Raw genomic sequence first — 25,522 nt, 5'->3', positions numbered from 1 at the left:
ATCTTGGCGGGAAATCAAGTCGAATACGGTAGAGACTATGGTATAACATCTGGATATTAGTTTCTTGTAACAGTAACAAGTTTAGAAAAGTAAATTTCAATACCATAGAAAAACAAATAGGACTTAACAATAGTGGTGTTCCCAGTATATTGGAAATATTCTAAGAAATTTTCAAAGTAGTACAATGAAAATCCAGGCCTAATGGTGCTGTGACGTTCAGTTTCAACATTTCGTCTTATTTGGACTGACTGCTCTATATTTTTGACTTGGTATTTTTAATAACGATAAATAACAAAATAACAACTATTATTTTTTCCTCTTTTTTTATTTAATGTGTATCTTATAACATTTTTATGTCACTGACTTTTTTTCTGACCGGCAAATCAAATTTTGACTGTTAATTTCATCTGAAATACTTGCCTTGTTTTAGTTTCACCAACTGATAACATACTTCATTGTACTGGTGCTGACTATGGATTACATATTGTATGCGTGGTATTTGCGTTTATTTCCTACATCGTAAGAAGTTTTAAAATCCGTTCCTCCATACCCCAAGGATGGCAGAAAATAGTTAATTGCCAAACAACCTCTAGCATTGCAGGAGTAACTGTCAATCACATGGGCCATGGTATTGACACCGACTGTTAATCACATATGCAATGGCAGTAACATTGACCGTTTATCACACAAATCGTAGTGTTGGCGCTGATTGTTGATCACATGGTAATGGCTTACTGTAAATGCCACAAGACAAGGCAATATTTTTATTGATAGCCCCAGACACAGTAGGTGTACAAGAGGACCTTGCAAAAAACAAAACAACCACAAACATGTACACAGATAAGACAAAGACACAGACACAATACACAGAACAGTCAATATAAAAAAAATATATGAATACATAAAAATTCTAATTTTTATTTTAACACATTCACTTCCACACAAGATATGGCATTGATGCTTACTGTTGATCATACAAGTCATGGTAGTGACGCTGACTGTTGCATGGTTACATAATACATGGTATTGACACATAATTGTTTATTCCGTAGTATATGGTAATGACACTGAACGTTGATCACATATATGTATGGTATTATTTAGCGCTGGTTGTTTTTCTAAAATTATAATATAAAAGTTAGTTTTATATCAAAAGCGTGCTATGCCTAAAACTTATGCACATGGTTGTCTATAGTCAGAGGGTTATCTAGATCTGTGATGTAATACGCCCATATATTTGCCGGAAAGTATTGACGAACCTTAATATCATTTATGATATTACCGTAGGCCGTTCAACTCCTTTTTAATGACATATTTACAAACTGTTAGTTTCATTACCGACTGTTAATCTCCTATATCACGTAATTATTGTCACTGCAGGGCTCACTTTCTGGTTGGCAATACCTACACGACGGCATGAATATGCTAACGTTCCTAGACCCACGTGGGGTCTGATTGTAAGCTAGGGCGTCAACACAACAGCCAAACCGCTAGTGTTTCGGTCAGGCGTCAACACAACAGCCAAACCCCTAGTGTTTCGGTCAGGCGTCAACACAACAGCCAAACCCCTAGTGTTACGGTCAGGCGTCAACACAACAGCCAAACCGCTAGTGTTACGGTCAGGCGTCAACACAACAGCCAAACCGCTAGTGTTTCGGTCAGGCGTCAACACAACAGCCAAACCCCTAGTGTTTCGGTCAGGCTGGCTCCACTACCAGCAGCTATTGGTGAACTACAGACAGCTGTTACTAACAAAATCCAGTTAGATCCACAATGAAAGTAAAGACGTAAATATCACCACTGGATGATTGTTTATCACCTTTTGGTTATACGCATGCCTTGATTCTGTTTGCTAATAGCATTGTCATGGTATTTTTGGTGATGTGGCCACTAATTGATTATCTCGATTGTCATGGTATTGTTGGTGAGGTGGCCGGTGATTGATTATCTTGATTGTCGTGGTATTTATTTTGGAAACACATGTATGCCTGTAATGTTTGTTTTCTCATGGTCGTATGTGACAATTGAAGTATATTAACTGAATGTTAGATACGAATCATATAGTTTTTTAACTGACTGTTTGGTATCTTAGCTGCTTATTCATACAACTTTCCAAAGTATGGTTGTTTATTGATTATTGCACATGTTATAGCGTTTTTACCACCCATTTATTGCACGTCATGGTGTTTTACAAACTGTATGTTACATATGTCATGGTGTTTATTGCACGTCATGATGATTTTAACACTTTTAATGCACATGCCATGGATTTTTTAACAACTGTATGCAGTAAAAGTCATTGCATTCTTACTAATTTTATATTGCATATGCCATGTCGTTTTTTCCAAGTGTGTGCTCTACAAGTGTGGTGTTCTTACCAACTGTTTATTCAGCAGTACGACATTTGTACATTTTTTATTACAAGAGTCATGGTATATTAGACAACTGTTTATTGCATGTGTCATAATGTTTGTTTTTCAATTGTTTATTTTATGTCTTGATGATTTAGCAACTTGTTCATCATACGTCATTTTGTTTTTCACTAGTTCTTCAATTTACGTATTATGGTGTCAGTACCACCTGTTCTTTTTTTTTACACATGGGTTGTTTTTGCCAAATGTTTAAATGCATGTTCAGGTGTATATATAACTGTTATTCCTGCTTTTTAACAAATTGCTTATTTCACGTCATACCGGTGTTTTAACCACCTGCCATATGTCATCGCACTTTTACAACCTGTTTTTTGCACAACTGTATTCCTACCAACTGTATATTGCACAGATCATGGTGTTTTACCAAATGCTCTATGCCAATGTCATGGTGTTTTTACGTCCATGGTAATTTACTGTTTATTGCCCCAGTCAAGACATTTTTACCAAATGTTGATTGCCTTAGTCATGGCAATTTACCAACTATTTATTGATAGTGCCTGTGTCATGCTGTTTATAACAACTGTTTTTTCTTGCCTATGTCATAGTGATTTATCAACTGCCTAATGCCCAAGTCATGGTGTTTTACCAACTGCTTATTGCCAACATAAAGGTGTTTTACCAATTATTTATTGTCCATGTAATGGTGTAGCTACCAACTATGTACTGCCGAAGTTATGGTGGTTTAACCAACTGTTAATTGCCCATGTCATTTGTTATGTCCATGTAATGGTGTACTTACCACTATTTACTGCCCAAGTCATGGTGTACTTGCCAACCGTTTATTTCCCATGTCATGGTGGTTTAAACACTGTTAATGTATTTTCTTCTGTTTTTGCCCATTTGTTTATTTCACTACTACTTTAATGCCTGTTTTCAATCAATATATACTTGATTATTTTCAAGCGAACTACAAAATAATATGATTTTAATTTCTTCATTATAACAAACTATTTGCATAAAGAACCCTTATGGGTTTTTAGTAAAACATAACAATTGCTATATATAACAATAATAAAGTATACCATATAGACAATCTACACAATATTTTCAACATATGAATATAATGGTTGACATAGATGGTCCATTCTTGCAATCTTGTAAAGGCCGTCATAATTGTTTTTGTTGACTAAACTAAAATCCTGGGTAAAATTGGTAACAATGACTTCAACCATCATCATAAATAACTGTCATATAACATTTTTATGTTAAATCAAGGTTTACCAGTTACCCCCAGACTATAATTTAAAGCAGGAGACAAAAATAATAAACAACAGAGAAAACTCAACCGTTCTGTTACAATTAATGGCTAGAAGGGGAAAATCAGGTCAAATTTTAGGTTTTATGCACCAACAAATTTTCATTAAAGTCTGTTTAAAAGTTTCCTAGGAGTTGCACAGACAGGCAACTTCAGCAGTATATGTCATGGAATTGAAAGTGTATAACCCAACAAAATTTGCTAAAACAAAATCCTGCTTTTGTGCATATCTACTATGATGCAGCCACTTCAGAGGAGTTGCATGAACAAGGTGCTTCCGCAGTATATTTCCAAAACATACCAGAAAAAATTTAAATGTTTTCCTAAGCTAAAAAGGAGATGGCACACAGAAACAATGCCCACTTACATAAATGGTGTGTAAAAAAGACAAGTGGCAGTTTGAACAAAATAAAGGGAGAAAAAAATCCATGATTACAATTAACAATTTTTCAAGTCTATTTTTGACTTAGTGTATCATCACATACATAGCATTATAACAACACTAACACAGGGAAAAACTAACAAAGATCATGCTACAAAGGCAAATATTATTATTACCTTAACATGAGATTAAAGTGATTTTCATGTGAAATTCACTTGACAGTTAACATATTAAAAGTTTATGTTAATTTCACATGGAGACTCAATGCACCTCAATTTCACATAAATTCTGTTACAAATTTCAGTTGGTAAACTCAGGTCAAAATCAAATAAAATTCATGTGAAATAATTTTACCTATGAACCTTCAACTGAAACACTACAGGATTACATCATCATGCTTAGGTATTTTCCTCTATATTTTACATCACAATTACTGTGATAAAATCATTACCATATACAAGACAACACAAATTATATTTGCTTTTGTATGACAAAATATTAATACAACTAAAATATAATAATTTTTTTTAAAATAGATAAACAATCATAATATTTATAAGACATATCAAACAAGAAAAAAATAAAATTTAGACAATAAAATCAATACATTCTTTTTTGACTTTTTTCAGTACAGGAAATTGATAATGATGTCAATGTAATTTTATCATTACATAATTGACATTATATGAACAGCCTTTGGAGTTCTTGTGATTTTCAAATCTTCAATGGTATAATTGAATTTCATGTATTTGAAAATCCACCAACTGCAATTACTAGATTTCAAAAATTGATATCAGGGAATCATATGGTTAAATTAAAGAAAATTGCATTTTTTCACCTACATCTACAAGTATCATTTACTAACATAACATGATATTATACTTCATAAAAAAATATAGAGTTTCTATTGGAGAATCAGTTTATGTTATGAAGGTCTATTCCATACTTCCTCTGTCCCATATACAATGACTGGAGTAATGATTAACTATCCAGATAGAACAACCTCATCACAATATACCACCTTGCTTCCCAATGGCATGTCTAAAAGTATTCTGTGGCTATCAATATAAGGTGTCACTCTGGAATACCACAATTATAATAATACATGCATATCACCTTCAACAGCACCTTGGGTAATATACATCTACTGTAGTTCATCTGGTTTGTGGGCGTAACTGTATGTATAATGCTGCTATTGAATTTTTTAAACGAACATCTTTAAAACAAGACGTGTGCCTGATACAAGCAATAAAAAAAAATTTAATATTTCCCTTTAAACATATTAATTAAGCCATATATTGAAAAAAACAGGAATTTGACCTTCAGGTCAAAGTTCAAGGTCATAGGCCACTATCCATGGTACGCAACACATTGTTTTTATGTGATCTACCACATACAACAATTGGACTAATAAACAATGCATAGAAAGTGCAATCAAATATTTACATAATGATGAGACAGATTTAAATATAGGGACTATTTATTGATGCAAGAAAAGCAACTAACTTAAAGGTTAATTGTCAAATGGTACTACTCAGCCATTTTCTAGTTGCATGAAAGAAAAACCTTGTTAGTAACTGTCCAGGACTATTTCAAATCTGATTCTAAAATTATATAAATTTGTTTTCGACTTGACAACTGAATTTCTTAGCTCCTCCGTATGTGCCACAATTCTTTGCATAATTGATGTTTTAATATCAAACTAATATCTAAGCAATACTTGGTGGAGGAACTACTTTAGATCACTACACTTCACAGAAACTATATAAGAAATTTATCTTTCTGCATGTGAAGTTATTATTTATTGTAGCAGAAATGGCAAAGTAGTAACATACCTTATAAATGATTTTGTCAAGTTCACAAATTCTTACAATGATTTCTTAAGACTTTACATATAAAGGTACATATACAAGTATATATTTAGAATTTATTCAGTTCTTGAAAAAAAAATTCAGCTATTGCACATAAAATTTTGTCATGATTTTGTTCATTGTAAATATGAACACATCACTTCAACACATGTATATTGTTATGGCAATCAATATTTTTAAAGCAGCTACTTGAAAAAACCTGGCAGGTTCCATTAAATGGTGATTCACTGAAAAAAAAATTCCCAGACCTGCAATTTTTAAGAGTTATCTCCCTTCCATAATACCTTTTATATAACCTTTATCTTGTACATCCAGATTTAAATCTTAAAACCAGCAATAGAGTTATAGTTTTTGTGCCGGTCTAAATCCAAAACTGTAATTAAATTTCTGCTTTTTTTTTTCAAAACGAATCACTTCTGCCTGGTTTTTATAAAAAGCTATACTTAATAAGTAGTACATGTATTCTAGTTTACTGACAGACATTTATGTGGAGTACATTGCTATCTCAGACAAGGTCAAGTTATGCATAGCTATTTGGTTGGTTGGGAGTTTCCAGTTCTGATGCAGTCCTATGAAAAAATATATCATCCTCTGACATAGAAAAATTGTCTCGTCTATGACGTCTCATGTGTTCCATGCTATTAATAACTTCCTGTCGGCTCTGATTCTCCTCTTCGATCCAACCCTTTAGAGAAAATTCAAAATATTATATTACTATTCTTGGATAATAGTGATTTTTATTGGAAACAGAAAATATTTAAGCATCTCCATTACAGATAAATGTGTCTAGTGTTTTGATTCCCTTCTTAAAAAAAAGTTTTAAAAATCACAGCCACTCCAACATGTCCAATGTCCTACCAAGTTTTTAAAATTAGTTTTCCTACCATGGAGACCTGACTTCAATATATCAACAAAGTGTTAATTTGGGTAAAATTGAAAGAACAAGTACACAGACAAATGACATGTAACAGTAATATCTAACAACAACTGAATGTCACTCAGTGCCTTCTGATGGTTTGAAAAGTCACAAAATTTGGTCCCTGCCAAAACTGTCACAATGAGAATCATATGTACAATATCCTATGAATCAATACTGATATGATTATCATATTTCTCAGTGATATACACATGATTCTTGTGTTTCTCTACCATATGATTATCATGGTTGCAATATAACATCTACATATAAAAATCATATGATACTGTAATCTTATGACTACGATGTGTAACTTTGTCATATGATTTTCATATGTAATATTACCACATGATTAACATATGAATCAAGCAACATATGAAGCACTTCTGACTATGTAAAATTGTATCCATAAAAGATGTCTTCCATTAATATCTATATACCTTAAGTTCATCACTATACATTCTGAGACTAAAGTCCTCCTTACTACGGAATCTTTCTCCTTTATACAGGTAAGGAGTCTAAAATAAACACAAACAAGATAATCATTCTCCTGCATTACATGTTGCCATGTGTCCTCTAACTACAGAAAAAAATTACAGCCACTTAGATATGCAAAATAATAATGTACTATCAAAATTGGAGCACTGTATGAAAATTGCTTTATACAGATACTGCTGTGGTTTCAGAGGTGTAGCAGCCCAAAATAGAATGGTACTTCAGAATGAGTAAAACATCATGTTTTGTACAGTTTTACATAAATTTAAGGTACTGCATGCAACACCAGCAAAAATTGTTGATACAGCTCTAGCAGTACCTATCGTACTAAAGGCTACACCCTTGGTTTTAAAACAATCAACTTTCATGGCCAATTTTTAAATAAGTAATAAATCAGGAATTTAACATGACTTACTGGTATATCACAATTCTTCACTTGGTTGACTAGATGATCACCAGTTAGTTTGTTGTATCTATGATCACACATGGCTTTCTCTTCTTCAGATACAGTGATGTGTACAATGTGTTTGGCATGATCTGGATAAAGAAAAATGCAATCATACAAAAGTATTTTTCTTTCACTTGATCTGAATAAAGAAAAATGCAATCATACAAAAATATTTTTTCTTTCACTTGATCTGAATAAAGAAAAGTGCAATCATACAAAAATATTTTTCTTTCACTCTGAAACTTGACATGGATGTACCTTGGATAGAAGAAACATAAAGAAAAAGTTACTTTAATCAGAGCCTAATCTATACATTGATAACAAGGAGACGTTTGAGTAAATTTTGTTTGAAAAATAACAATTTTGACATTTTTGTCCAAGTAATTTATTACAAAATCTTCTCCCTGTCAAAGACAAATAGGAGAAGTGAGCACAAACAAGGAGAAGTTTCTGCTCACACCTCCCTAGGCCCAGAATGAAGTTCAATGGTTAAAGAAACTTCCTATCACAACCAAACAGAATATCCTAAAAGAGAAACTCACCATCAATATCAGCAACCCCTGTTTTCCTTTCATATTGCATTCTAAATAAAAACTGTTCCAAAATAAAGGCAACAACAATGTTCATAACTACCTACAAAACACAAAAATAAAGTTTTTGGTATAATACAATAATACATGAGGATAGTGTATAAAACATTGATGTAGCAAGACTGTATAAAATTACTAAACTAATAGCCAGATATAACATCACAGTACCTGGTAAAGATGGGAAAAATTTCAAAATTTTTAGGAATGGAAAAGGTGAATGCATCAAATCTCACATATAAGTTGATTAACTAAATTTGAAAGAAATATCATATAACAATTAACTGTATGCGGAGTATCATTTCTTTGCATTCAAGCATGAAGAAAACAAGTGCAAGAAACTATTATTGTTGGATTGATGGATTTATAAGTGCTCATCTGTAAGGGACTAACTAACAATGTGCAGTATAAAAGTCCCTAAAGCTTGAACCTAAAGTCCCCATCTGAGTGGCTTGTAGGAGACTAACAATGCGCAGTATATGAAGTCTGTACAGCTTGAACCTAAAGTCCCCATCTGAGTGGCTTGTAGGAGACAAACAATGTGCAGTATAAAAGTCCCTAAAGCTTGAACCTAAAGTCCCCATCTGAGTGGCTTGTAGGAGACTAACAATGCGCAGTATATGAAGTCTGTACAGCTTGAACCTAAAGTCCCCATCTGAGTGGCTTGTAGGGGACTAACAATGTGCAGTATATAAAATCTCTTAAGCTTGAACCTAAAGTCCCCATCTGAGTGGCTTGTAGGAGACTAACAATGTGCAGTATATAAAGTCTCTAAAGCTTGAACCTAAAGTCCCCATCTGAGTGGATTGTAGGGGACTAACAATGTGCAGTATATGATGTCCTTTAAGCTTGTATTTAAAGTCCCCATCTGAGTGGCTTGTAGGGGACTAATAATGTGCAGTATATGATGTCCTTTAAGCTTGAACCTAAAGTTCCCATCTAAGTGGCTTGTAGATGACTAACACTATGCAGTATATAAGTCCCTAATGCTAGGTTTCAGTCTTAGACTAATTAAATATGCTTCAAAGGAAGCATTGTATCATCAACTGGATTCAGTATACTCAAGGACAGAAAAACCATCAATATCTGGTTTGTGCATGTAAAATTGGAAGTTTAAAAAAGCATCATGGTAGCTTCATTCTTGTATATTTGGTAAATGCAATTGAGCACCACACCTGTCTAGAAAACATTAGCTAGCATCGATGATTAAATACAAAATCTAATCTTAGCTTTCTCCAAGACAGAGATGGTCAAAACATGGCATCCAAATTTTTACGAAAATGATGTTTCGGACCATGACATCCCACAGTTCCTAACCAAATCTGGATATTTCGGCCCATATATATTCCACACCATGACAATAGGAGACAATAAATCTGTCTATCATATGTATATCATGGAAGTTTAAAATTACAGTACTGACAAAAATAATGAAAGGACTTACGTGTTTGAATATGTTTCTTCGGGGTAGAGTTTCACCTTCCTCATATTACAATGCAAAAATTATAAGACTTACCATCATAACAATATAAAACAACATGAAATAAAGTCTGGACCATTCTCCAACATGGTGGGCAAAACCTTCCTGAAAATGATAACGAATTTACTGAACAAATCTATAACAGGTTTATTTACCCAAAACTATATTTTTGTTTCTTTCTCTGTCATGGATAATACATGCAATCACAGTTTGTAAAGTATTTTAAACTTTGTATTATTTACATTGTACATGAGGAATTTTCTTTATAGACTTGTAATCTATAAAGTATATTTCACAGACTTGTAATCTATAAAGTATAATTCACAGACTTGTAATCTATAAAGTATAATTCACAGACTTGTAATCTATTAAGTATAATTCACAGACTTGTAATCTATAGTAAGTATAATTCACAATGAAAATTATAACAGATATAATAGCTCTGTATACAAGTCACAAAATAAATTTAAGGTGAATATAAGATGTACATCATATTCATATTAATTATAACCAAATTTTAGGATCAGTGGATTGATAGTCTTAAAGTGACGTTTTAGCAGGAGAAAGTACCAAATTTAGTTTACAATGTAAATTATTGACTTTTTTTATACAGGTTACAAATCACTGTTATTAATAAAATAAGAATTTATAAAACTTACCATGATTATAAACCAATTATTGACAACTGTCAGTTCAAATAAGGTCACTGTAAAAACAATACTTTATATTCATGTATCATTAAGGTAATAGATTTATAATGAAGCTTAAGAAAACATTTACAATATGACTCCTGATAACTTAAAAATGACAGGAATATAATGATTGGTGGTGGGAGTTCATATTGCTTTATAATGATTAGTAGTGGGAATTCATATTGCTTTATAATGACTGGTGGTGGGAGTTTATATTGCTTTATAATGATTGGTGGTGGGAGTTCATATTGCTTTATAATGATTGGTGGTGGGAGTTCATATTGCTATATAATGATTGGTGGTGGGAGTTCATATTGCTTTATAATGATTGGTGGTGGGAGTTCATATTGCTTTATAACGATTGGTAGTTGGAGTTCATATTGCTATATAATGATTGGTGGTGGGAGTTCATATTGCTATATAATGATTGGTGGTGGGAGTTCATATTGCTTTATAATGATTGGTGGTGGGAGTTCATATTGCTATATAATGATTGGTGGTGGGAGTTCATATTGCTTTATAATGATTGGTAGTGGGAGTTTATATTGCTATATAATGATTGGTGGTGGGAGTTCATATTGCTTTATAATGATTGGTAGTGGGAGTTTATATTGCTTTATAATGATTGGTGGTGGGAGTTCATAAGTTTTTTGTATGACATCTTGCTTTCCTTATCTTCAGTTTTGATGTGTAATCTACTTTATTCGGTTTGCTACATTGTTTACGTCGATCGTCTTTGGTTTGTATGTTTAAGTTTGGCCATGTTTTGGGATTTTGACGAATTTGAATCGTCCCATTACTGATGCTTCAGTCATTTTTTGCCGATATCTTGTCCGATTGCATTGACATTTTGTACTAGTGAAAAGATTTTTTTATTTTATATGTATAAGTTGAAATGGCTAGTACAAATGGTCTCATGTCATCAGAATAGACCTGCAGCAAATACCATAAATCTAAGATGGACCCCACCTGGAAATCAATGCCTGACAGGCCAAGAACAACATGACACAAAACAGTCAAGGCAGAGCTGAACCATGGATGGCTCACATGGGGAATGGCACATAAACTGGTGAAAGACAAGACATAAGTGGAGAGATATATTGTAGCAGCCTTATGTCTCATCCAGGAGAAGAGGAATAAGTAAGTAAGTAAATGGAAATGTATACAGCCATGTGCAAGTAGAATGATACGGTAGTTAACCCATAGTATGAACTCAACAACAAATAAAAATCAATGAGACGGAATCAAACTCTGTAGGCCCCAATTTGCCAATTGAGCCATATATTGAAAAAACAGGAATTTGACCTTCAGGTCAAAGTTCAAGGTCATAGGCCACTATCCATGGTATGCAACACATTGTTTTATGTGATCTACCCAAGTGCCAAATATCAAAAGCCAATATTGAAACACAAAAATGTTACAGCCCGGACACTTGTTAGTCACTGAAATAAACAGGAATTTGACCCTGAGGTCCAAGTTTAAGGTCATATGTTCCTATCCATGTTACACCACACATTATACATCATATGTAGGAGATCTAACATATGCCAAATATCAAATGCTTACATCCATAGACAAAAAAGGTAACAGCTCAATACAAGTTTGTAATGGATATATGGACAGAGTGATCACTTTTCATGGTTGGGCCCTCATTATCTTTCTTTAAATATATCTATATTGTACATTCCATGTCGATCCATCTTATAAAGATTTCTAAAATTCATTAAATAGCTTAGAATACATTACAAGATGTGGACAGGATTCTCACCTCCAGATATCAGTATGTTATCAAAGTTGTTTAGGTAGTAGTAAGCCTGGTCTGTTGAGTCATTGCTATATTTATAGTAAGCTTCAACACTGGTGTTTCTGAAAAAAAATCATAGGAAGTTCTTCATAAAAAATCATATAAAAATTACCAGTATGTATATGTGAAAAATAAACCACAAATATTTCATCATACATTTCAATCACTGAACTAAACTAACTGGCAAATGTAACATTCTACCAAAAGAACAATACTTATACATAAAAACACTGTAAGTAGGATATTTTATATGAAATATTAGGATTGACTACAAAACAGTTAGACAAACATTGACAGTGTGACAAATACTGACAGTGTGACAAACATTGACAGTGTGACAAATAATGACAGTGTGACAAACATTGACATTGTGACAAACATTGACAGTATGACAAATACTGACAGTGTGACAAACATTGACAGTGTGACAAATATTGACAGTGTGATAGTGTGACAAACATTGACAGTGTGACAAACATTGACAGTGATAAACTCTAAATGTGTATCTAGAAAATAAGAGGATGTTTATCTGGAGATTCTGGTTCATACTTCCAGATTTTAGCAGCATCTTGGTTACTTATTAATTTTTTTGTCTCTGCATATTTTTTTAAATTTGTTTTAATTATTTATGGTATTTTGTCTGATGTGACAACACAACCAGGATGAACTTACTTGCAGCAGTTACGTAAATCTGTGTGTAAAAACATCTCCATACCAATAATGGCAAAGAAATAGTACACTAATATTATCACAATGGCTAGACTGAAATTAAAGAAAGTAAATCATTATCATATTGAACTGATTGGACCAAGAGGCTCTACCTGTATCATTCACCTTCGCCCTATGTGCTTTCAATTAACCAATCAGAGTATGAACTCCATCAAATTACAGCCAATACAATGTTGAAGTTCAGTGGATAGAGTTGATTTTCCCTTGATTAAATGAAAATCACCTGATTAATCCCTGCAGCATTATTTAAAATTACATTTTTCTACAGCTGCTTTTTTAGAATTAAACTTTACCCTAAACAGCTGCATTTAGAACCAGACTTTTCTATAACAGCTTTTTTGGGAATAAACTTTACCCTCAACAGCTATATTTAAAAACAGCACATGCTGATTTTACCTGATTAATCTTGTAAACAGAACAAACAGTGTTCCCAGAACATCCCTGTATCTTCTCTTCACTTTAAATAATCTGTAACCAGATATACACCAAATAAAAAAATATTAACTAGACACTGCCCCTACCATGACTAATACCCACGCAGCCTGTTGAATCCTGTACAGTTGGGGACCAATGTGGACATATGATTCATATTATCCTGTACATTTGGGCATCAATGTGGATATACGATTCATATCATCCTGTACAGTTGGGGACCAATGTGGACATACGATTCATATTAGACACAGTGTTTATGGTCGATAGACTACACACTTTTGCCACACATTTTGCTGCCATTTCTAAAACACCCAACTGCAAACAGCAATCAGTGCTATTTTTTGTTGACAATATAATAAAATAATATGACTAAATCCTGACAATGTGTAAATCTCCATATAGTAATCTACTATTCCATTCAGTTTCATTACAATCCTACAAGTTCTTAAGGATCATACCAAATTTTACTGAAATGTGCCTAGGTTTCAACAGCAATCATTTTTACAATTTTTGTTCAAACCTAATTACTTGACAATGTACACAACTCCATATAGTAACCTAACACCTCATTAAGTTCAATTACAATCCTGTAAGTCGTTAAAGAGGAGTTGTGGACAATCCATGAGACCAAGTTTTGCTAAAAAATGCCTTAGTTCAAAAACCATCATTTCTACAATTTTTGTTCAAACCTAAATTCCTGACAGTATGCACATCTCTATGTGGTTATATTACATCCCACAAAGTTTCATAACAATGCTGCAAGATGCTAAAAAATAGTTTGGACAGACAGACAGACATGCATGGTAAAACCTGTATACTTCCAAACTTCCAAACTTCATTTGTTGGGGGGGGAGTAAAAACATAGAATTTTACATAAAAAACAATTCCATCAACACTGAATGTTAAAAAAAACTTATTTTTTCAAAAATCATACTGTCTCTATGCCAATCCTTTCCAACCAAATCTTATCTATACCAACATGAAGTTGCATGCATTTTTGTGCTAGGAATTCCTCAACTCCTATAAAAAGTTGATATATAGACAGCATACTTATAACATATACCCCTTCTATACACAGCCATACACCATCCATTGGAAGCCAAGATAATTGCAATGACAATTTACAATGACATTTTGACAGATGGACAAGTGGACTCCAATATACCACTCACTTATTGAGTGGGGGTATAATAAAGGCTTTTTTTCTGTTTCTTGAATTAAGGTCTAATGAAATTCAAAATAATGTCCATTACATCTTTTGATAAGACTAACTATAGGTAGATATAGAACTTACCTTAAAAGTTTAAATGGCCGTAGAACAATTATAAAATAAAAAGAGTTATCAAAAAATTCTCCAAGTAAACCAACCACAGATGTACTTGTAACAAAAAAGTCAAATCTGAAAATAGAAAAAATTATTTAGGAATAAAAGAAAATAGTGTAGTAATACATTGTTCTGGTATCAAAGTGCACAAATGATGTCACAGGCCAAATAAATGTTAACAGGATGTCACAGGCCAGATAAATGTTAACAGGATATCTTCACAAAAAATGCTTATTTACTGTCACACATATGATTTTAGGCTATGTTTATGATGGAAGGAGCTCATTCTTTATTTACGGTGCACCGCCATGTTGTTATGGGAAAAGTCTCATTCGGTAGGGAGAATGTGTCACTGAGGATCTGTCCATATTAGATAACAACACTCAGAGCTGTGAGTAATAATCTATAAACATTTAAATATTTTTTTAACAATCGTTAAATTTCAATTTTGAGGATTTATATATATATTTAAGCATAACTTTCTATACTGTTACAGCAATGGGATATAATAACATTTGAAAATTCATTTAGTGGAGCAAGCAAATCTTGAAGTTTTCCAGCTGTCTGAACTAGCCAAGAGGATATGGAGTATAGTTAATACCAGACATGCTTTTACAAAGCCAACCAAAAAAAAACAGAAATTGATGAAACCAGAAGTAAATTTACAGTAAAAAATAGAACCATAACAAAAAATTCCAATTTTGAAAAAGCAGAAGAAAATCAGGTCTGAAATATCTAATTTTGAAAATCTCATATATACTGATTTAAAAAAGGGTTCTCCATGGTTACTATGGTTATTATGGTTACTAGGTAACTGTTAAACATTGAGATGGAATATATCTCTGTTAGATTTGCTGTAAAGCACACATTTAGCAGTTAGGTCAAAGTTCAAGGTAAAAAGTTACCAACTATGGCATACAACATATCCTGCAGTGGTCTACCCAGATATCAACATGTAACAGGCCTGTAGTCAGTTTCACAAAATGTTGCAAATCTATTGTAAGTTTTGAAGTTCCAATACAGTTTCACATTATTCTCTCAGAAGCTTACAACTTTTTCTGAAATAGACCACACTATTTCATCTGGATGCACAGAAGCATGTATGGACTGACAAATAGACTCAAACTAAAAAGCATCCCACTTTCCTAAAAAATACTGTGATAGTTACTTACAAATCCCATCCTGATGTGAAATATACAGCAGGTCCTTTCCCTAAAATCTTTAACATGGCCTCTATGATATAGACTGAAATAGACAAATTCTATAATTATAGAAATGCAGTGCACATTAAAGTGTTCTTACAAAAAGATGAGTTCTGAAACCACATAGTATACTGCTGTACCCTCTTTCTGATGTATACCTAGTTCCGATGTATTATTAATATCCCTTTTTGTACAGAACTGATCGCATGTGCTTGGGTCAGAGGTCAGAGGTTGCCGACACTGAACCCGGCCTGTTTCATGAAAACAACAACAAAGATCAGATTGCCAGTATTCCAGGTAATTTTCAAGTTTTAAGCTAAATATAGAATATTTCCAACTTTCCCAAAACCTCTGTATGCCATATTATTTAATCCCTTTTAGAAATGTAGAAAATACACATGACACCAATCAATCGATATTGATTTATCATCTGCCATTTGCAAAGCTTCCCAAACAACATTCATATGACCAAAATATGTCATATGTCATATGAATTAACTATGGAAAGCCAGATTAACAAAATAAATGAACACTTTCAGAGGATTTGACAAATTAAAATATCAAACATATTTTCCCTCATGTTTAAAAAACATACTGCTTATAAAAATTCAATGGAAAATAATAGTTAAGTAGTATTTAACACTAGAAAACCTTCAAAATGAACAAATTTAAGCTAATTTGGTATATTTTTTTTATTTACAGATATATAAAATAAAAGAAGAAAAAACAGCACCACCATGATGCTTAGAAATCTGCCTTCAATGCAGTACAGGAATGGATATTTTTTGTTTTACGGTTTTTTTTTGCTGCTGTTGATTTTATTAAAGTTGTTCAAATGTATAGATGATTTAATTTTCTAAGTTAGAATTAATTCAAATGAAAAATAAGTTGCACAAAAATGGTATATGAAATACTTATATAGGAATATTTAAATATTTATCAATAAAATAATTAGCAAGTTTCAATAACCTAATGATTGAGATCACCTAGTATATCAATTTTAAGTAACCTAAAATATTCTAAATGGTTTCACTTCTTAATCAATTTCAATCAAATGATTATTTGAATATGAATTGAAATAAGATAAACATCATTTTGAAATAATTTGCCTTAAAAAATGAAGTGTTAAAATTCTCACATATAAATATTTCTCTTTAAATAGACTAAAAAATGATTCTATGAAGTTAATTTTGCCCAGTACTATATTTTTTTTCAATAAATCCAATACAAGCATATTTCTATTTATTTAGCGGAAATGTATTGGATCTCATATGACTCCCTATATACTTGTTTCATCCCTGAACTGGAAATGCACTGATTTGGGGTATGACAACAATAATGGCAGATGATTGACATTTGATTTTCAGTCACTGATGTAATAATTAAATAAAGACAGGCACATAACACAATTTACAGAAGTGGAAAGTAGAATGTCCGAATTTTATTTTTATAAATAATATTAGCGTCGTCTGGTCAAATCGGTAACACAATTGGAAGAATATTATTTTGACCAACGGAATGGGGGTACCCCAGTATATGCTTTGACAGCTGGCAGCTATGCCAAACATGTCAAAATTTAGTTAGCATTGCATGGGACTGCTGAAAAACTTTGTTACGATACATCACGGCAATCAAGGTATGCCTTAACTTGTCCAGTATCTGAGAATTTACAAGTTAAACAAAAATCATCAAGTTTCGAACTTGGCAATTGTAGATCTTGACCTACCTTCACAGATTATTTTTAAGACCTGTGTATCTGATCTTTCCATTCATTCTATATAATGCATCAGAGATTTATGCAAGGTGTACATAGTATTGTTCCTTTGCTGTATAATCACTGTATCAGACTATTTGATACGTGTATTGATCGTGCGATTAAACAATTCACTACAGACTTGCTGTATAATCCCTGTATCAGTCTATTTGACATGTGTATTGACTGTGTGATTAGACAATTCACTACAGACTTGCTGTATAATCACTGTATCAGACTATTCCATATGCATTGACTGTGTGATTAGACAACTTACTACAGACAAATACTGTTGAGGCAACAGATGCCCAGCTCTCTCTATCTGTTATTTTGTGTCTGTCTTTCTCTATAGTGACTGTAAACAAATTGATAAAGAATGATAAATTGATAAGATTATCAATAGATTGGTAATATAAATCTATCATTTGTTGGAACAATCCCTTTAACAAATGTCTTCTTCCATCTCTTCCTATACCCAGCAAAATGTTAGCAATTTCATGTCGTCTTCAAAAACTTAAAAGCTACCAGTAACGGCTAACAAATATGTGTTCCTTAAAAAGATAGTAAAACAGATAAGAAGAGGTAATGCAACACTTCACTGCATATAAATTTAATTATGACACTATGACAATTGACCTTGAAGATCATACAAAGTTTTAAAATTTGATTATTCATTAGGACTTAGTATGTAGACAGATTTTTGTTTATTTTCAAGTGCTAATGCCATAAGAATCAGAATTTAATGTATAACCCATAAATTTTCAGAATTTTGTACCTGACATTTGTATTGTTTCTATCAAAATGATCAGGAAGTTCACTGCTATTGTAAAATCTGCAAAGGAAAAATATCATATACACATAGATTTTTTTTATTATACCATTCAATATATTTGAACTAATATTGTTTCTTCTATATCACAATTCAACTGTTTAAGTATAGAAAATTTAATGTGATATGTCTAGTTTTCTTTGTGTTATGATTCAAATTAAGTACATGAAGCTGTGACAGGAAAATAAAAATGTTGAATTAAAATTAAATGATTCATTCAAAAAGTGGTCACCCATTGGCATAACATTTCTTAGATGGTATGGACAATGATTTTTCATATGACAAATTCTATTAAGAAATATTTAAGGTGAAATTAAAAACACAGTGCACCAGCAAAATAAGAGTTATTTCCCCTTAAAGGAATTGCAATGCATTTTGTTGACCTTTGCCATCTACTAGAATAAAAGTTGAGTAGAAATTTTTGATGAATTGCAATATTCTGAAGTATTCTTGAACAACATATCAACAATGTTTAAGAAGTGATATTTTATCCTATAATTCACCCCTACATGATTTTTAGGTGGAGAGATACTATTTTTAAAAAAATTATCTTCGTACAGTATTAAGGAGTGAGAAACAAATATTTTAACTGCATATGGATTAAAAACGAAGACATATACTTACATATAAAATATTTGAACCATTTCCACTTTACAAAATTGTAGATTTCTGAAATTATAAAAAAAAATACATAAGCATGACATGGTCATGTTATTCACAGAAAAAATCCCAAAATTTCTTTATTGTGACATACACCTCCATACATATTAAAAAGAGAAGATAAAAAGAAACTCTCAATTGAAGTTACATAGGTTTTACTTCTGCTGGAAACAATTTTGGTACACTCCTTAAATCATGTGCATAATACACATGTAATCGGATCATTGTTATTCATTCTTTTTAATAGACTCAATTTCAATACTTTAGTCACCTTTTTATCTTGAAAATCTTATATTATAATGGAAGTGGGGCTGTCAATGTAATTTAGTACATTTCAGATTCTGTCAGCAAAAATACATAAAACCTTTTAGTATAAATTGTAATTCTGTAAAATAAAATATTTTCCAAAACTTGTTCCTTTTTGTCAGCCTAACCATCCATCACTTTTTTAATCAGTATATTGCTCTCTTCATTTAATCAATATTTATTATAGACATTTTTTATATACTGTGTAATGTCATAAATTATAAGTATCCTTCCTTTTCCACTGGACTAGATCATAAGAAAGCAGCATGGCAGGTGTCCTGTACAAAGCAGGATCTTCTCACCCTTTTCATAGCACATGAGTTCACCCCATGTATTTAGTTTGGTTTGAACTGTTCATTTTTCATTGTGTACTGTTTCAGTTCAAGTCAGCTGATCAAATTGGTCTTCACAATTTTACATGTATACTATTCTTCTGGTGTTTCACGCATTGTCTTGTCAAAGGACTTCTCCTTGTTTGTACCATCAGTTTAGCTACACATACTTCTTAAGGAATAGTTTGTACGCCAAAACTTCCTGAATCTCTACTACAAGAAAGACTTACTTCCGAAAATTCTGTTGAATGGATGTCTGAAGTAAGAGGACCAGATTATATGCTCATCTGCTTTTAACTGCAAAGAGTAAATATACATGTAATAACAGAAGCTATGAAGCTCTGTTAAAATAAAATATACAAATTAACAACAGTAAATATCCAATTACTTTATATTGTAGACATATTACATAAGAAATTTTGATGAACACAACATCCTTATACAAAAAAATGAAAAGAGTGCTGGAAAACTTAATGTATCTTTTTAAGTGTTGTTTTAAAATAATTTTATTTGATTTGTAATATAAGTTTTTATGGGTTATGTTTCTTTGGGCAACATGGGTTATTTTCTGTAAACAAATTTGGTTCTACGATGTGATTAATGCTATTCAATGCAATTCAAATAATTCTAAACTAAATAATGACTTGTGGATCATTCTCAATTTTAATTGAAATTTATTGAAAATTGAATATGAGTTTGGACTTTGTCTATGAGGGACCAAAACAATTTGACCTGTGTACAAAATGTACTGTTTGCTTCTTATATTGCTGCTATCTCAACTAAACAGAAATATGTCAGACTTTCTGTTACATACATCTGCATTAAAAGTTCAAACAATCACTTCCTAACTGCTGACATCACATACGAAATACATCATTTCCAACATATAAAGATTTCAGAGTATCTATATATATAGAAGTCACTGATGCTCAGTCCATAAAAGTATTGTTAGTTTATTTTTTAATCTATTTATGCTTGTATTACCACTAGGAAGGTTATATCTAGTAAAAACTAGAAACAACACTTAAATCATTAATAAAATATAGGGTGTATATAAAGAACATTGAGCTTTACCCACAACCCCTCATAAGCCTGTGTGGCCTAAACAAACAAATATGATCCTGTAATACTTCTCCTTCTTTCTCAAGTTTGATATACAGGAAATAAGTAGAGAGCACTACTTACAATCCATTGAAGATCTATGGCTTGGTAAATCTCGTGGAACTCATCCAGACTCAGTCTACCTGATTTACTTGTATTCAGCATCTTAAATATAAGGTAACCATCTCTTCTGGCTGAAATCATAATTAGAAATAAATAAAACGTTTAACACATCACTAATTAAGCATTTTTTCTTATTCAACAAGCAACTCGTAATTGTGTGTCCCCATCACTGCAAAAAAGTTGATTTGGAGTATCAAACTGGTGGCACAATCTGATTAACTACAAATATTGACTGACAATCCTACAAAATTTGAGCATAATCCATGAAGTGGTTTGCAAAGAGTTGCATCCACAAGTGTGAGCAGGGGGCATGCAGATGGATGAACACCTGTGGGGTTGCAGACAAGTCAGTCAAGCTATGGCAAGCAAACTGACTTTTTTCAGTCTAAATCTAACCAGTCATTCTTTGTCTTCACTCTCCACTCGCTCGTTACAGGATGTAGAAATTGATTGGCAAAGCCTCACGTTTCGACCATCCACATAGGTTGTATCTTTTTACAATAATCTGATATTTAATACTGGGTCTCATTCCATAAAGCTCTGCAAAAAGCATTGGTGGCAGCAGTTTCTAATCCGCTTTCAGTGTCTGACTATCAGCTCACTTAAAAAATATTTGACCAAACAGAATGCCCACTGAAACAAGATTTTATATTTATCTCAGGTTTAAGTAACATACAAAAACTACAGATTTTTAAAGAAAATTTACTGTTTTAATATATTTCTGAATTACTAAGCATCTAAATAAAAGATAGTCAAGCTACACCTAAATGTGGAAAGGAAAATAATCAAAGAACAAAAATATATATATAATTCAATTTTCTTCAAGGGAAATAACTCCATAAAAGGAATTCTATTTTTTTTTATTTTATATTGGTATTTGTAAGTGTAGACTACTGGCTTAAACCAAAAGACCATTAAATGATAATTTTAAAACTGTTAATTCAATAAATAATCAATTTATTAATGTCAAGTTCAGTTTATGCATATTGTATTCACAGTTCAGGATTGTTGGCCCTTTTCACTTAACTATGAATGCATAGAAAAGTACAACATTCCAAGGGAAGATAAAAACAATTCTGGTTAAAAGGGGAAGTACACTATATTTTGGAGTAAAATTTGTTGCTAACCCTAACTCTCACGTATAAATATACATTTTATCCAAATTTCCACCACCTTCCACCTATTCTACTATCGCAACCTAATTCAGTCATCACTCAATCTGGGGTATATCATATGCTTGACAAAGAAGTGTTAACTACCATACCAATTCAGACAAGCCATCACTCAATCTGGGATATACCATGTGCTTGACAAAGAAGTGTTAACTACCATACCAATTCAGACAAGCCATCACTCAATCTGGGATATACCATGTGCTTGACAAAGAAGTGTTAACTACCATACCAATTCAGACAAGCCATCACTCAATCTGGGATATACCATGTGCTTGACAAAGAAGTGTTAACTACCATACCAATTCAGACAAGCCATCACTCAATCTGGGGTATACCATGTGCTTGACAAAGAAGTGTTAACTACCATACCAATTCAGACAAGCCATCACTCAATCTGGGATATACCATGTGCTTGACAAAGAAGTGTTAACTACCATACCAATTCAGACAAGCCATCACTCAATCTGGGATATACCAAGTGCTTGACAAAGAAGTGTTAACTACCATACCAATTCAGACAAGCCATCACTCAATCTGGGATATACCATGTGCTTGACAAAGAAGTGTTAACTACCATACCAATTCAGACAAGCCATCACTAAATCTGGGGTATACCATGTGCTTGACAAAGAAGTGTTAACTACCATACCAATTCAGACAAGCCATCACTCAATCTGGGATATACCAAGTGCTTGACAAAGAAGTGTTAACTACCATACCAATTCAGACAAGCCATCACTCAATCTGGGATATACCATGTGCTTGACAAAGAAGTGTTAACTACCATACCAATTCAGACAAGCCATCACTCAATCTGGGATATACCATGTGCTTGACAAAGAAGTGTTAACTACCATACCAATTCAGACAAGCCATCACTCAATCTGGGGTATACCATGTGCTTGACAAAGAAGTGTTAACTACCATACCAATTCAGACAAGCCATCACTCAATCTGGGATATACCAAGTGCTTGACAAAGAAGTGTTAACTACCATACTAATTTTAACAAATAAGTGTACTGGATTTGATTCAAATCTAAGACATCCAAATAATTAAATACAACTTACTCTTTTTTGGTCTCAGGTATTTCATCATTCCCAGGAAATGCTTCAGAGAAATTGACTTGCTTTTCTAAAAAAAAATAAATAAAAACAACATAATATGAAGTCAACTAAGATGACCTCTACAAAATAAAGCTTGACCATACAGTTACATGTATCTTGAGAAGTATTTCACAATAAAAGTGAACCGTCTGATATGTTGAACTTTCTGATTTTATAATAAATGATAATGTCCTTAATGAAATCAAGCAGTGACTTTCTGTATAAAATGATTTTCCATGCTCTAAGGAGATAAATATGAGTAAAAGAAAGACTTTACCTCTTTGGTGACTAACAATCTGAATGCATGTTCACAGCCTAATCTTTTGTGGAAGAACAATTTTCTGATTTTCTTCCTTTCAAGGTTGGAAAAAGTGTCATACACAACAGCTAAAAACTGTAAAAAGAAATCAAGATCATTACTCACATATACATATATATTACGGTTGGGAAGTAGAACTTTCACATGGGATCTTTCAAGTTATTTACAGCCTAATTGAAATAATTGACAAATTATATATTTTGTATTAGGAAACCCCAAAAGTCATTTACATAGAAAAACCAAATAGGAGGTGCAAGATGGCATCATGTAATAGATAATTTATGAAACCTTCATCAAATTCCATTCCACGGTTTCAGTGGAGTTGACGATAAGTACAATCATTCAGACACCATAATAAGTATACAACTCCCACTTCTGGGGGATAAAAACAACAGGTCTGACAATACTTCTGGGAGATAAAAATAACATTAACAGGTCTGACCATACTCCTGGGGGTGGGGGGATAAAAACAACAGTCCTGACCATATTCCTGGGGGAATAAAAACAACAGGCCTGACCATACTTCAAATAGATCAATCAAATTGTCTGACTTTAGAAAAAAAAATGGCCCATTGAACTGTCATTTCCCTACTTGACCCATGGCACATTAAAATTATTCCTACCTCACAACTAGGAGATCACAATATTTATATCTTACCAGATTCATAATGAAGTAGAGCTCTAGGGACAGGTAAATAATATAGAATATACTATAATATCTGGAGGAGGCATAGGCTGGCATCATCACATCTGGGTAACTATAAGTATAAATAATACAGAATATACTGTAATATCTGGAGGAAGCATAGGCTGGCATCATCACATCTGGGTAACTATAAGTATAAATAATACAGAATATACTGTAATATCTGGAGGAGGCATAGGCTGGCATCATCACATCTGGGTAACTATAAGTATAAATAATACAGAATATACTGTAATATCTGGAGGAAGCATAGGCTGGCATCATCACATCTGGGTAACTATAAGTATAAATAATACAGAATATACTATAATATCTGGAGGAGGCATAGGCTGGCATCATCACATCTGGGTAACTATAAGTATAAATAATACAGAATATACTATAATATCTGGAGGAGGCATAGGCTGGCATCATCACATCTGGGTAACTATAAGTATAAATAATACAGAATATACTGTAATATCTGGAGAAGGCATAGGCTGGCATCATCACATCTGGGTAACAATAAGTATAAATAATACAGAATATACTGTAATATCTGGAGAAGGCATAGGCTGGCATCATCACATCTGGGTAACAATAAGTATAAATAATACAGAATATACTATAATATCTGGAGAAGGCATAGGCTGGCATCATCACATCTGGGTAACTATAAGTATAAATAATATAGAATATACTATAATATCTGGAGAAGGCATAGGCTGGCATCATCACATCTGGGTAACTATAAGTATAAATAATATAGAATATACTATAATATCTGGAGAAGGCATAGGCTGGCATCATCACATCTGGGTAACTATAAGTGTAAATAATACAGAATATACTTTAGTATCTGGAGGAGGCATAGGCTGGCATCATCACATCTGGGTAACTACAAGTATAAATAATACAGAATATACTGTAATATCTGGAGGAGGCATAGGCTGGCATCATCACATCTGGGTAACTATAAGTATAAATAATACAGAATATACTGTAATATCTGCAGGAGGCATAGGCTGGTAAAATTGAATAAAAAATTATTCTTTTTACATCCTCAAGACTAAAACTAGAAC

The 25,522-nt window shown here is 32.6% G+C and overlaps 1 protein-coding gene and 1 long non-coding RNA gene across 2 annotated transcripts in view; one reads left to right on the top strand and one right to left on the bottom strand.

Moving 5' to 3' along the window:
- Positions 1–3,340: 3,340 nt before the first annotated feature.
- LOC148606012 (two pore channel protein 1-like) overlaps positions 3,341–25,522 on the bottom strand; it is a 38,843-nt gene continuing 16,661 nt past the window's right edge. The window contains exons 8-26 of the mRNA XM_088546978.1: positions 24,414–24,513; positions 23,714–23,830; positions 23,401–23,464; positions 21,118–21,227; positions 20,163–20,229; positions 19,259–19,303; positions 18,581–18,637; positions 18,083–18,160; positions 16,023–16,095; positions 14,821–14,925; positions 13,488–13,559; positions 13,035–13,124; positions 12,327–12,424; positions 10,526–10,572; positions 9,903–9,971; positions 8,342–8,432; positions 7,767–7,888; positions 7,297–7,374; positions 3,341–6,625 (exon numbers count right to left, since the gene is read on the bottom strand). Of these exons, the coding sequence (XP_088403104.1) occupies positions 6,461–6,625; positions 7,297–7,374; positions 7,767–7,888; positions 8,342–8,432; positions 9,903–9,971; positions 10,526–10,572; positions 12,327–12,424; positions 13,035–13,124; positions 13,488–13,559; positions 14,821–14,925; positions 16,023–16,095; positions 18,083–18,160; positions 18,581–18,637; positions 19,259–19,303; positions 20,163–20,229; positions 21,118–21,227; positions 23,401–23,464; positions 23,714–23,830; positions 24,414–24,513 (1,648 nt within the window). The 3' untranslated portion in view covers positions 3,341–6,460. The remainder of the gene's footprint in view (positions 6,626–7,296; positions 7,375–7,766; positions 7,889–8,341; positions 8,433–9,902; positions 9,972–10,525; positions 10,573–12,326; positions 12,425–13,034; positions 13,125–13,487; positions 13,560–14,820; positions 14,926–16,022; positions 16,096–18,082; positions 18,161–18,580; positions 18,638–19,258; positions 19,304–20,162; positions 20,230–21,117; positions 21,228–23,400; positions 23,465–23,713; positions 23,831–24,413; positions 24,514–25,522) is intronic.
- On the top strand, positions 11,066–16,958 carry LOC148606013 (uncharacterized). The gene is made up of 4 exons (XR_015915537.1): positions 11,066–11,702; positions 15,110–15,241; positions 16,249–16,349; positions 16,755–16,958. It is a non-coding gene; the product is annotated as an uncharacterized LOC148606013 (long non-coding RNA).

Source organism: Perna viridis, chromosome 9 (genome assembly GCF_037379345.1).
Source record: "Perna viridis isolate PV_CMFRI_1.1 ecotype Kerala chromosome 9, ASM3737934v1, whole genome shotgun sequence".
Classification (NCBI taxonomy): domain Eukaryota; kingdom Metazoa; phylum Mollusca; class Bivalvia; order Mytilida; family Mytilidae; genus Perna; species Perna viridis.
The sequence above is the reverse complement of the archived record's forward strand: the minus strand, read 5'-3'. Positions and strand labels throughout refer to the sequence as shown.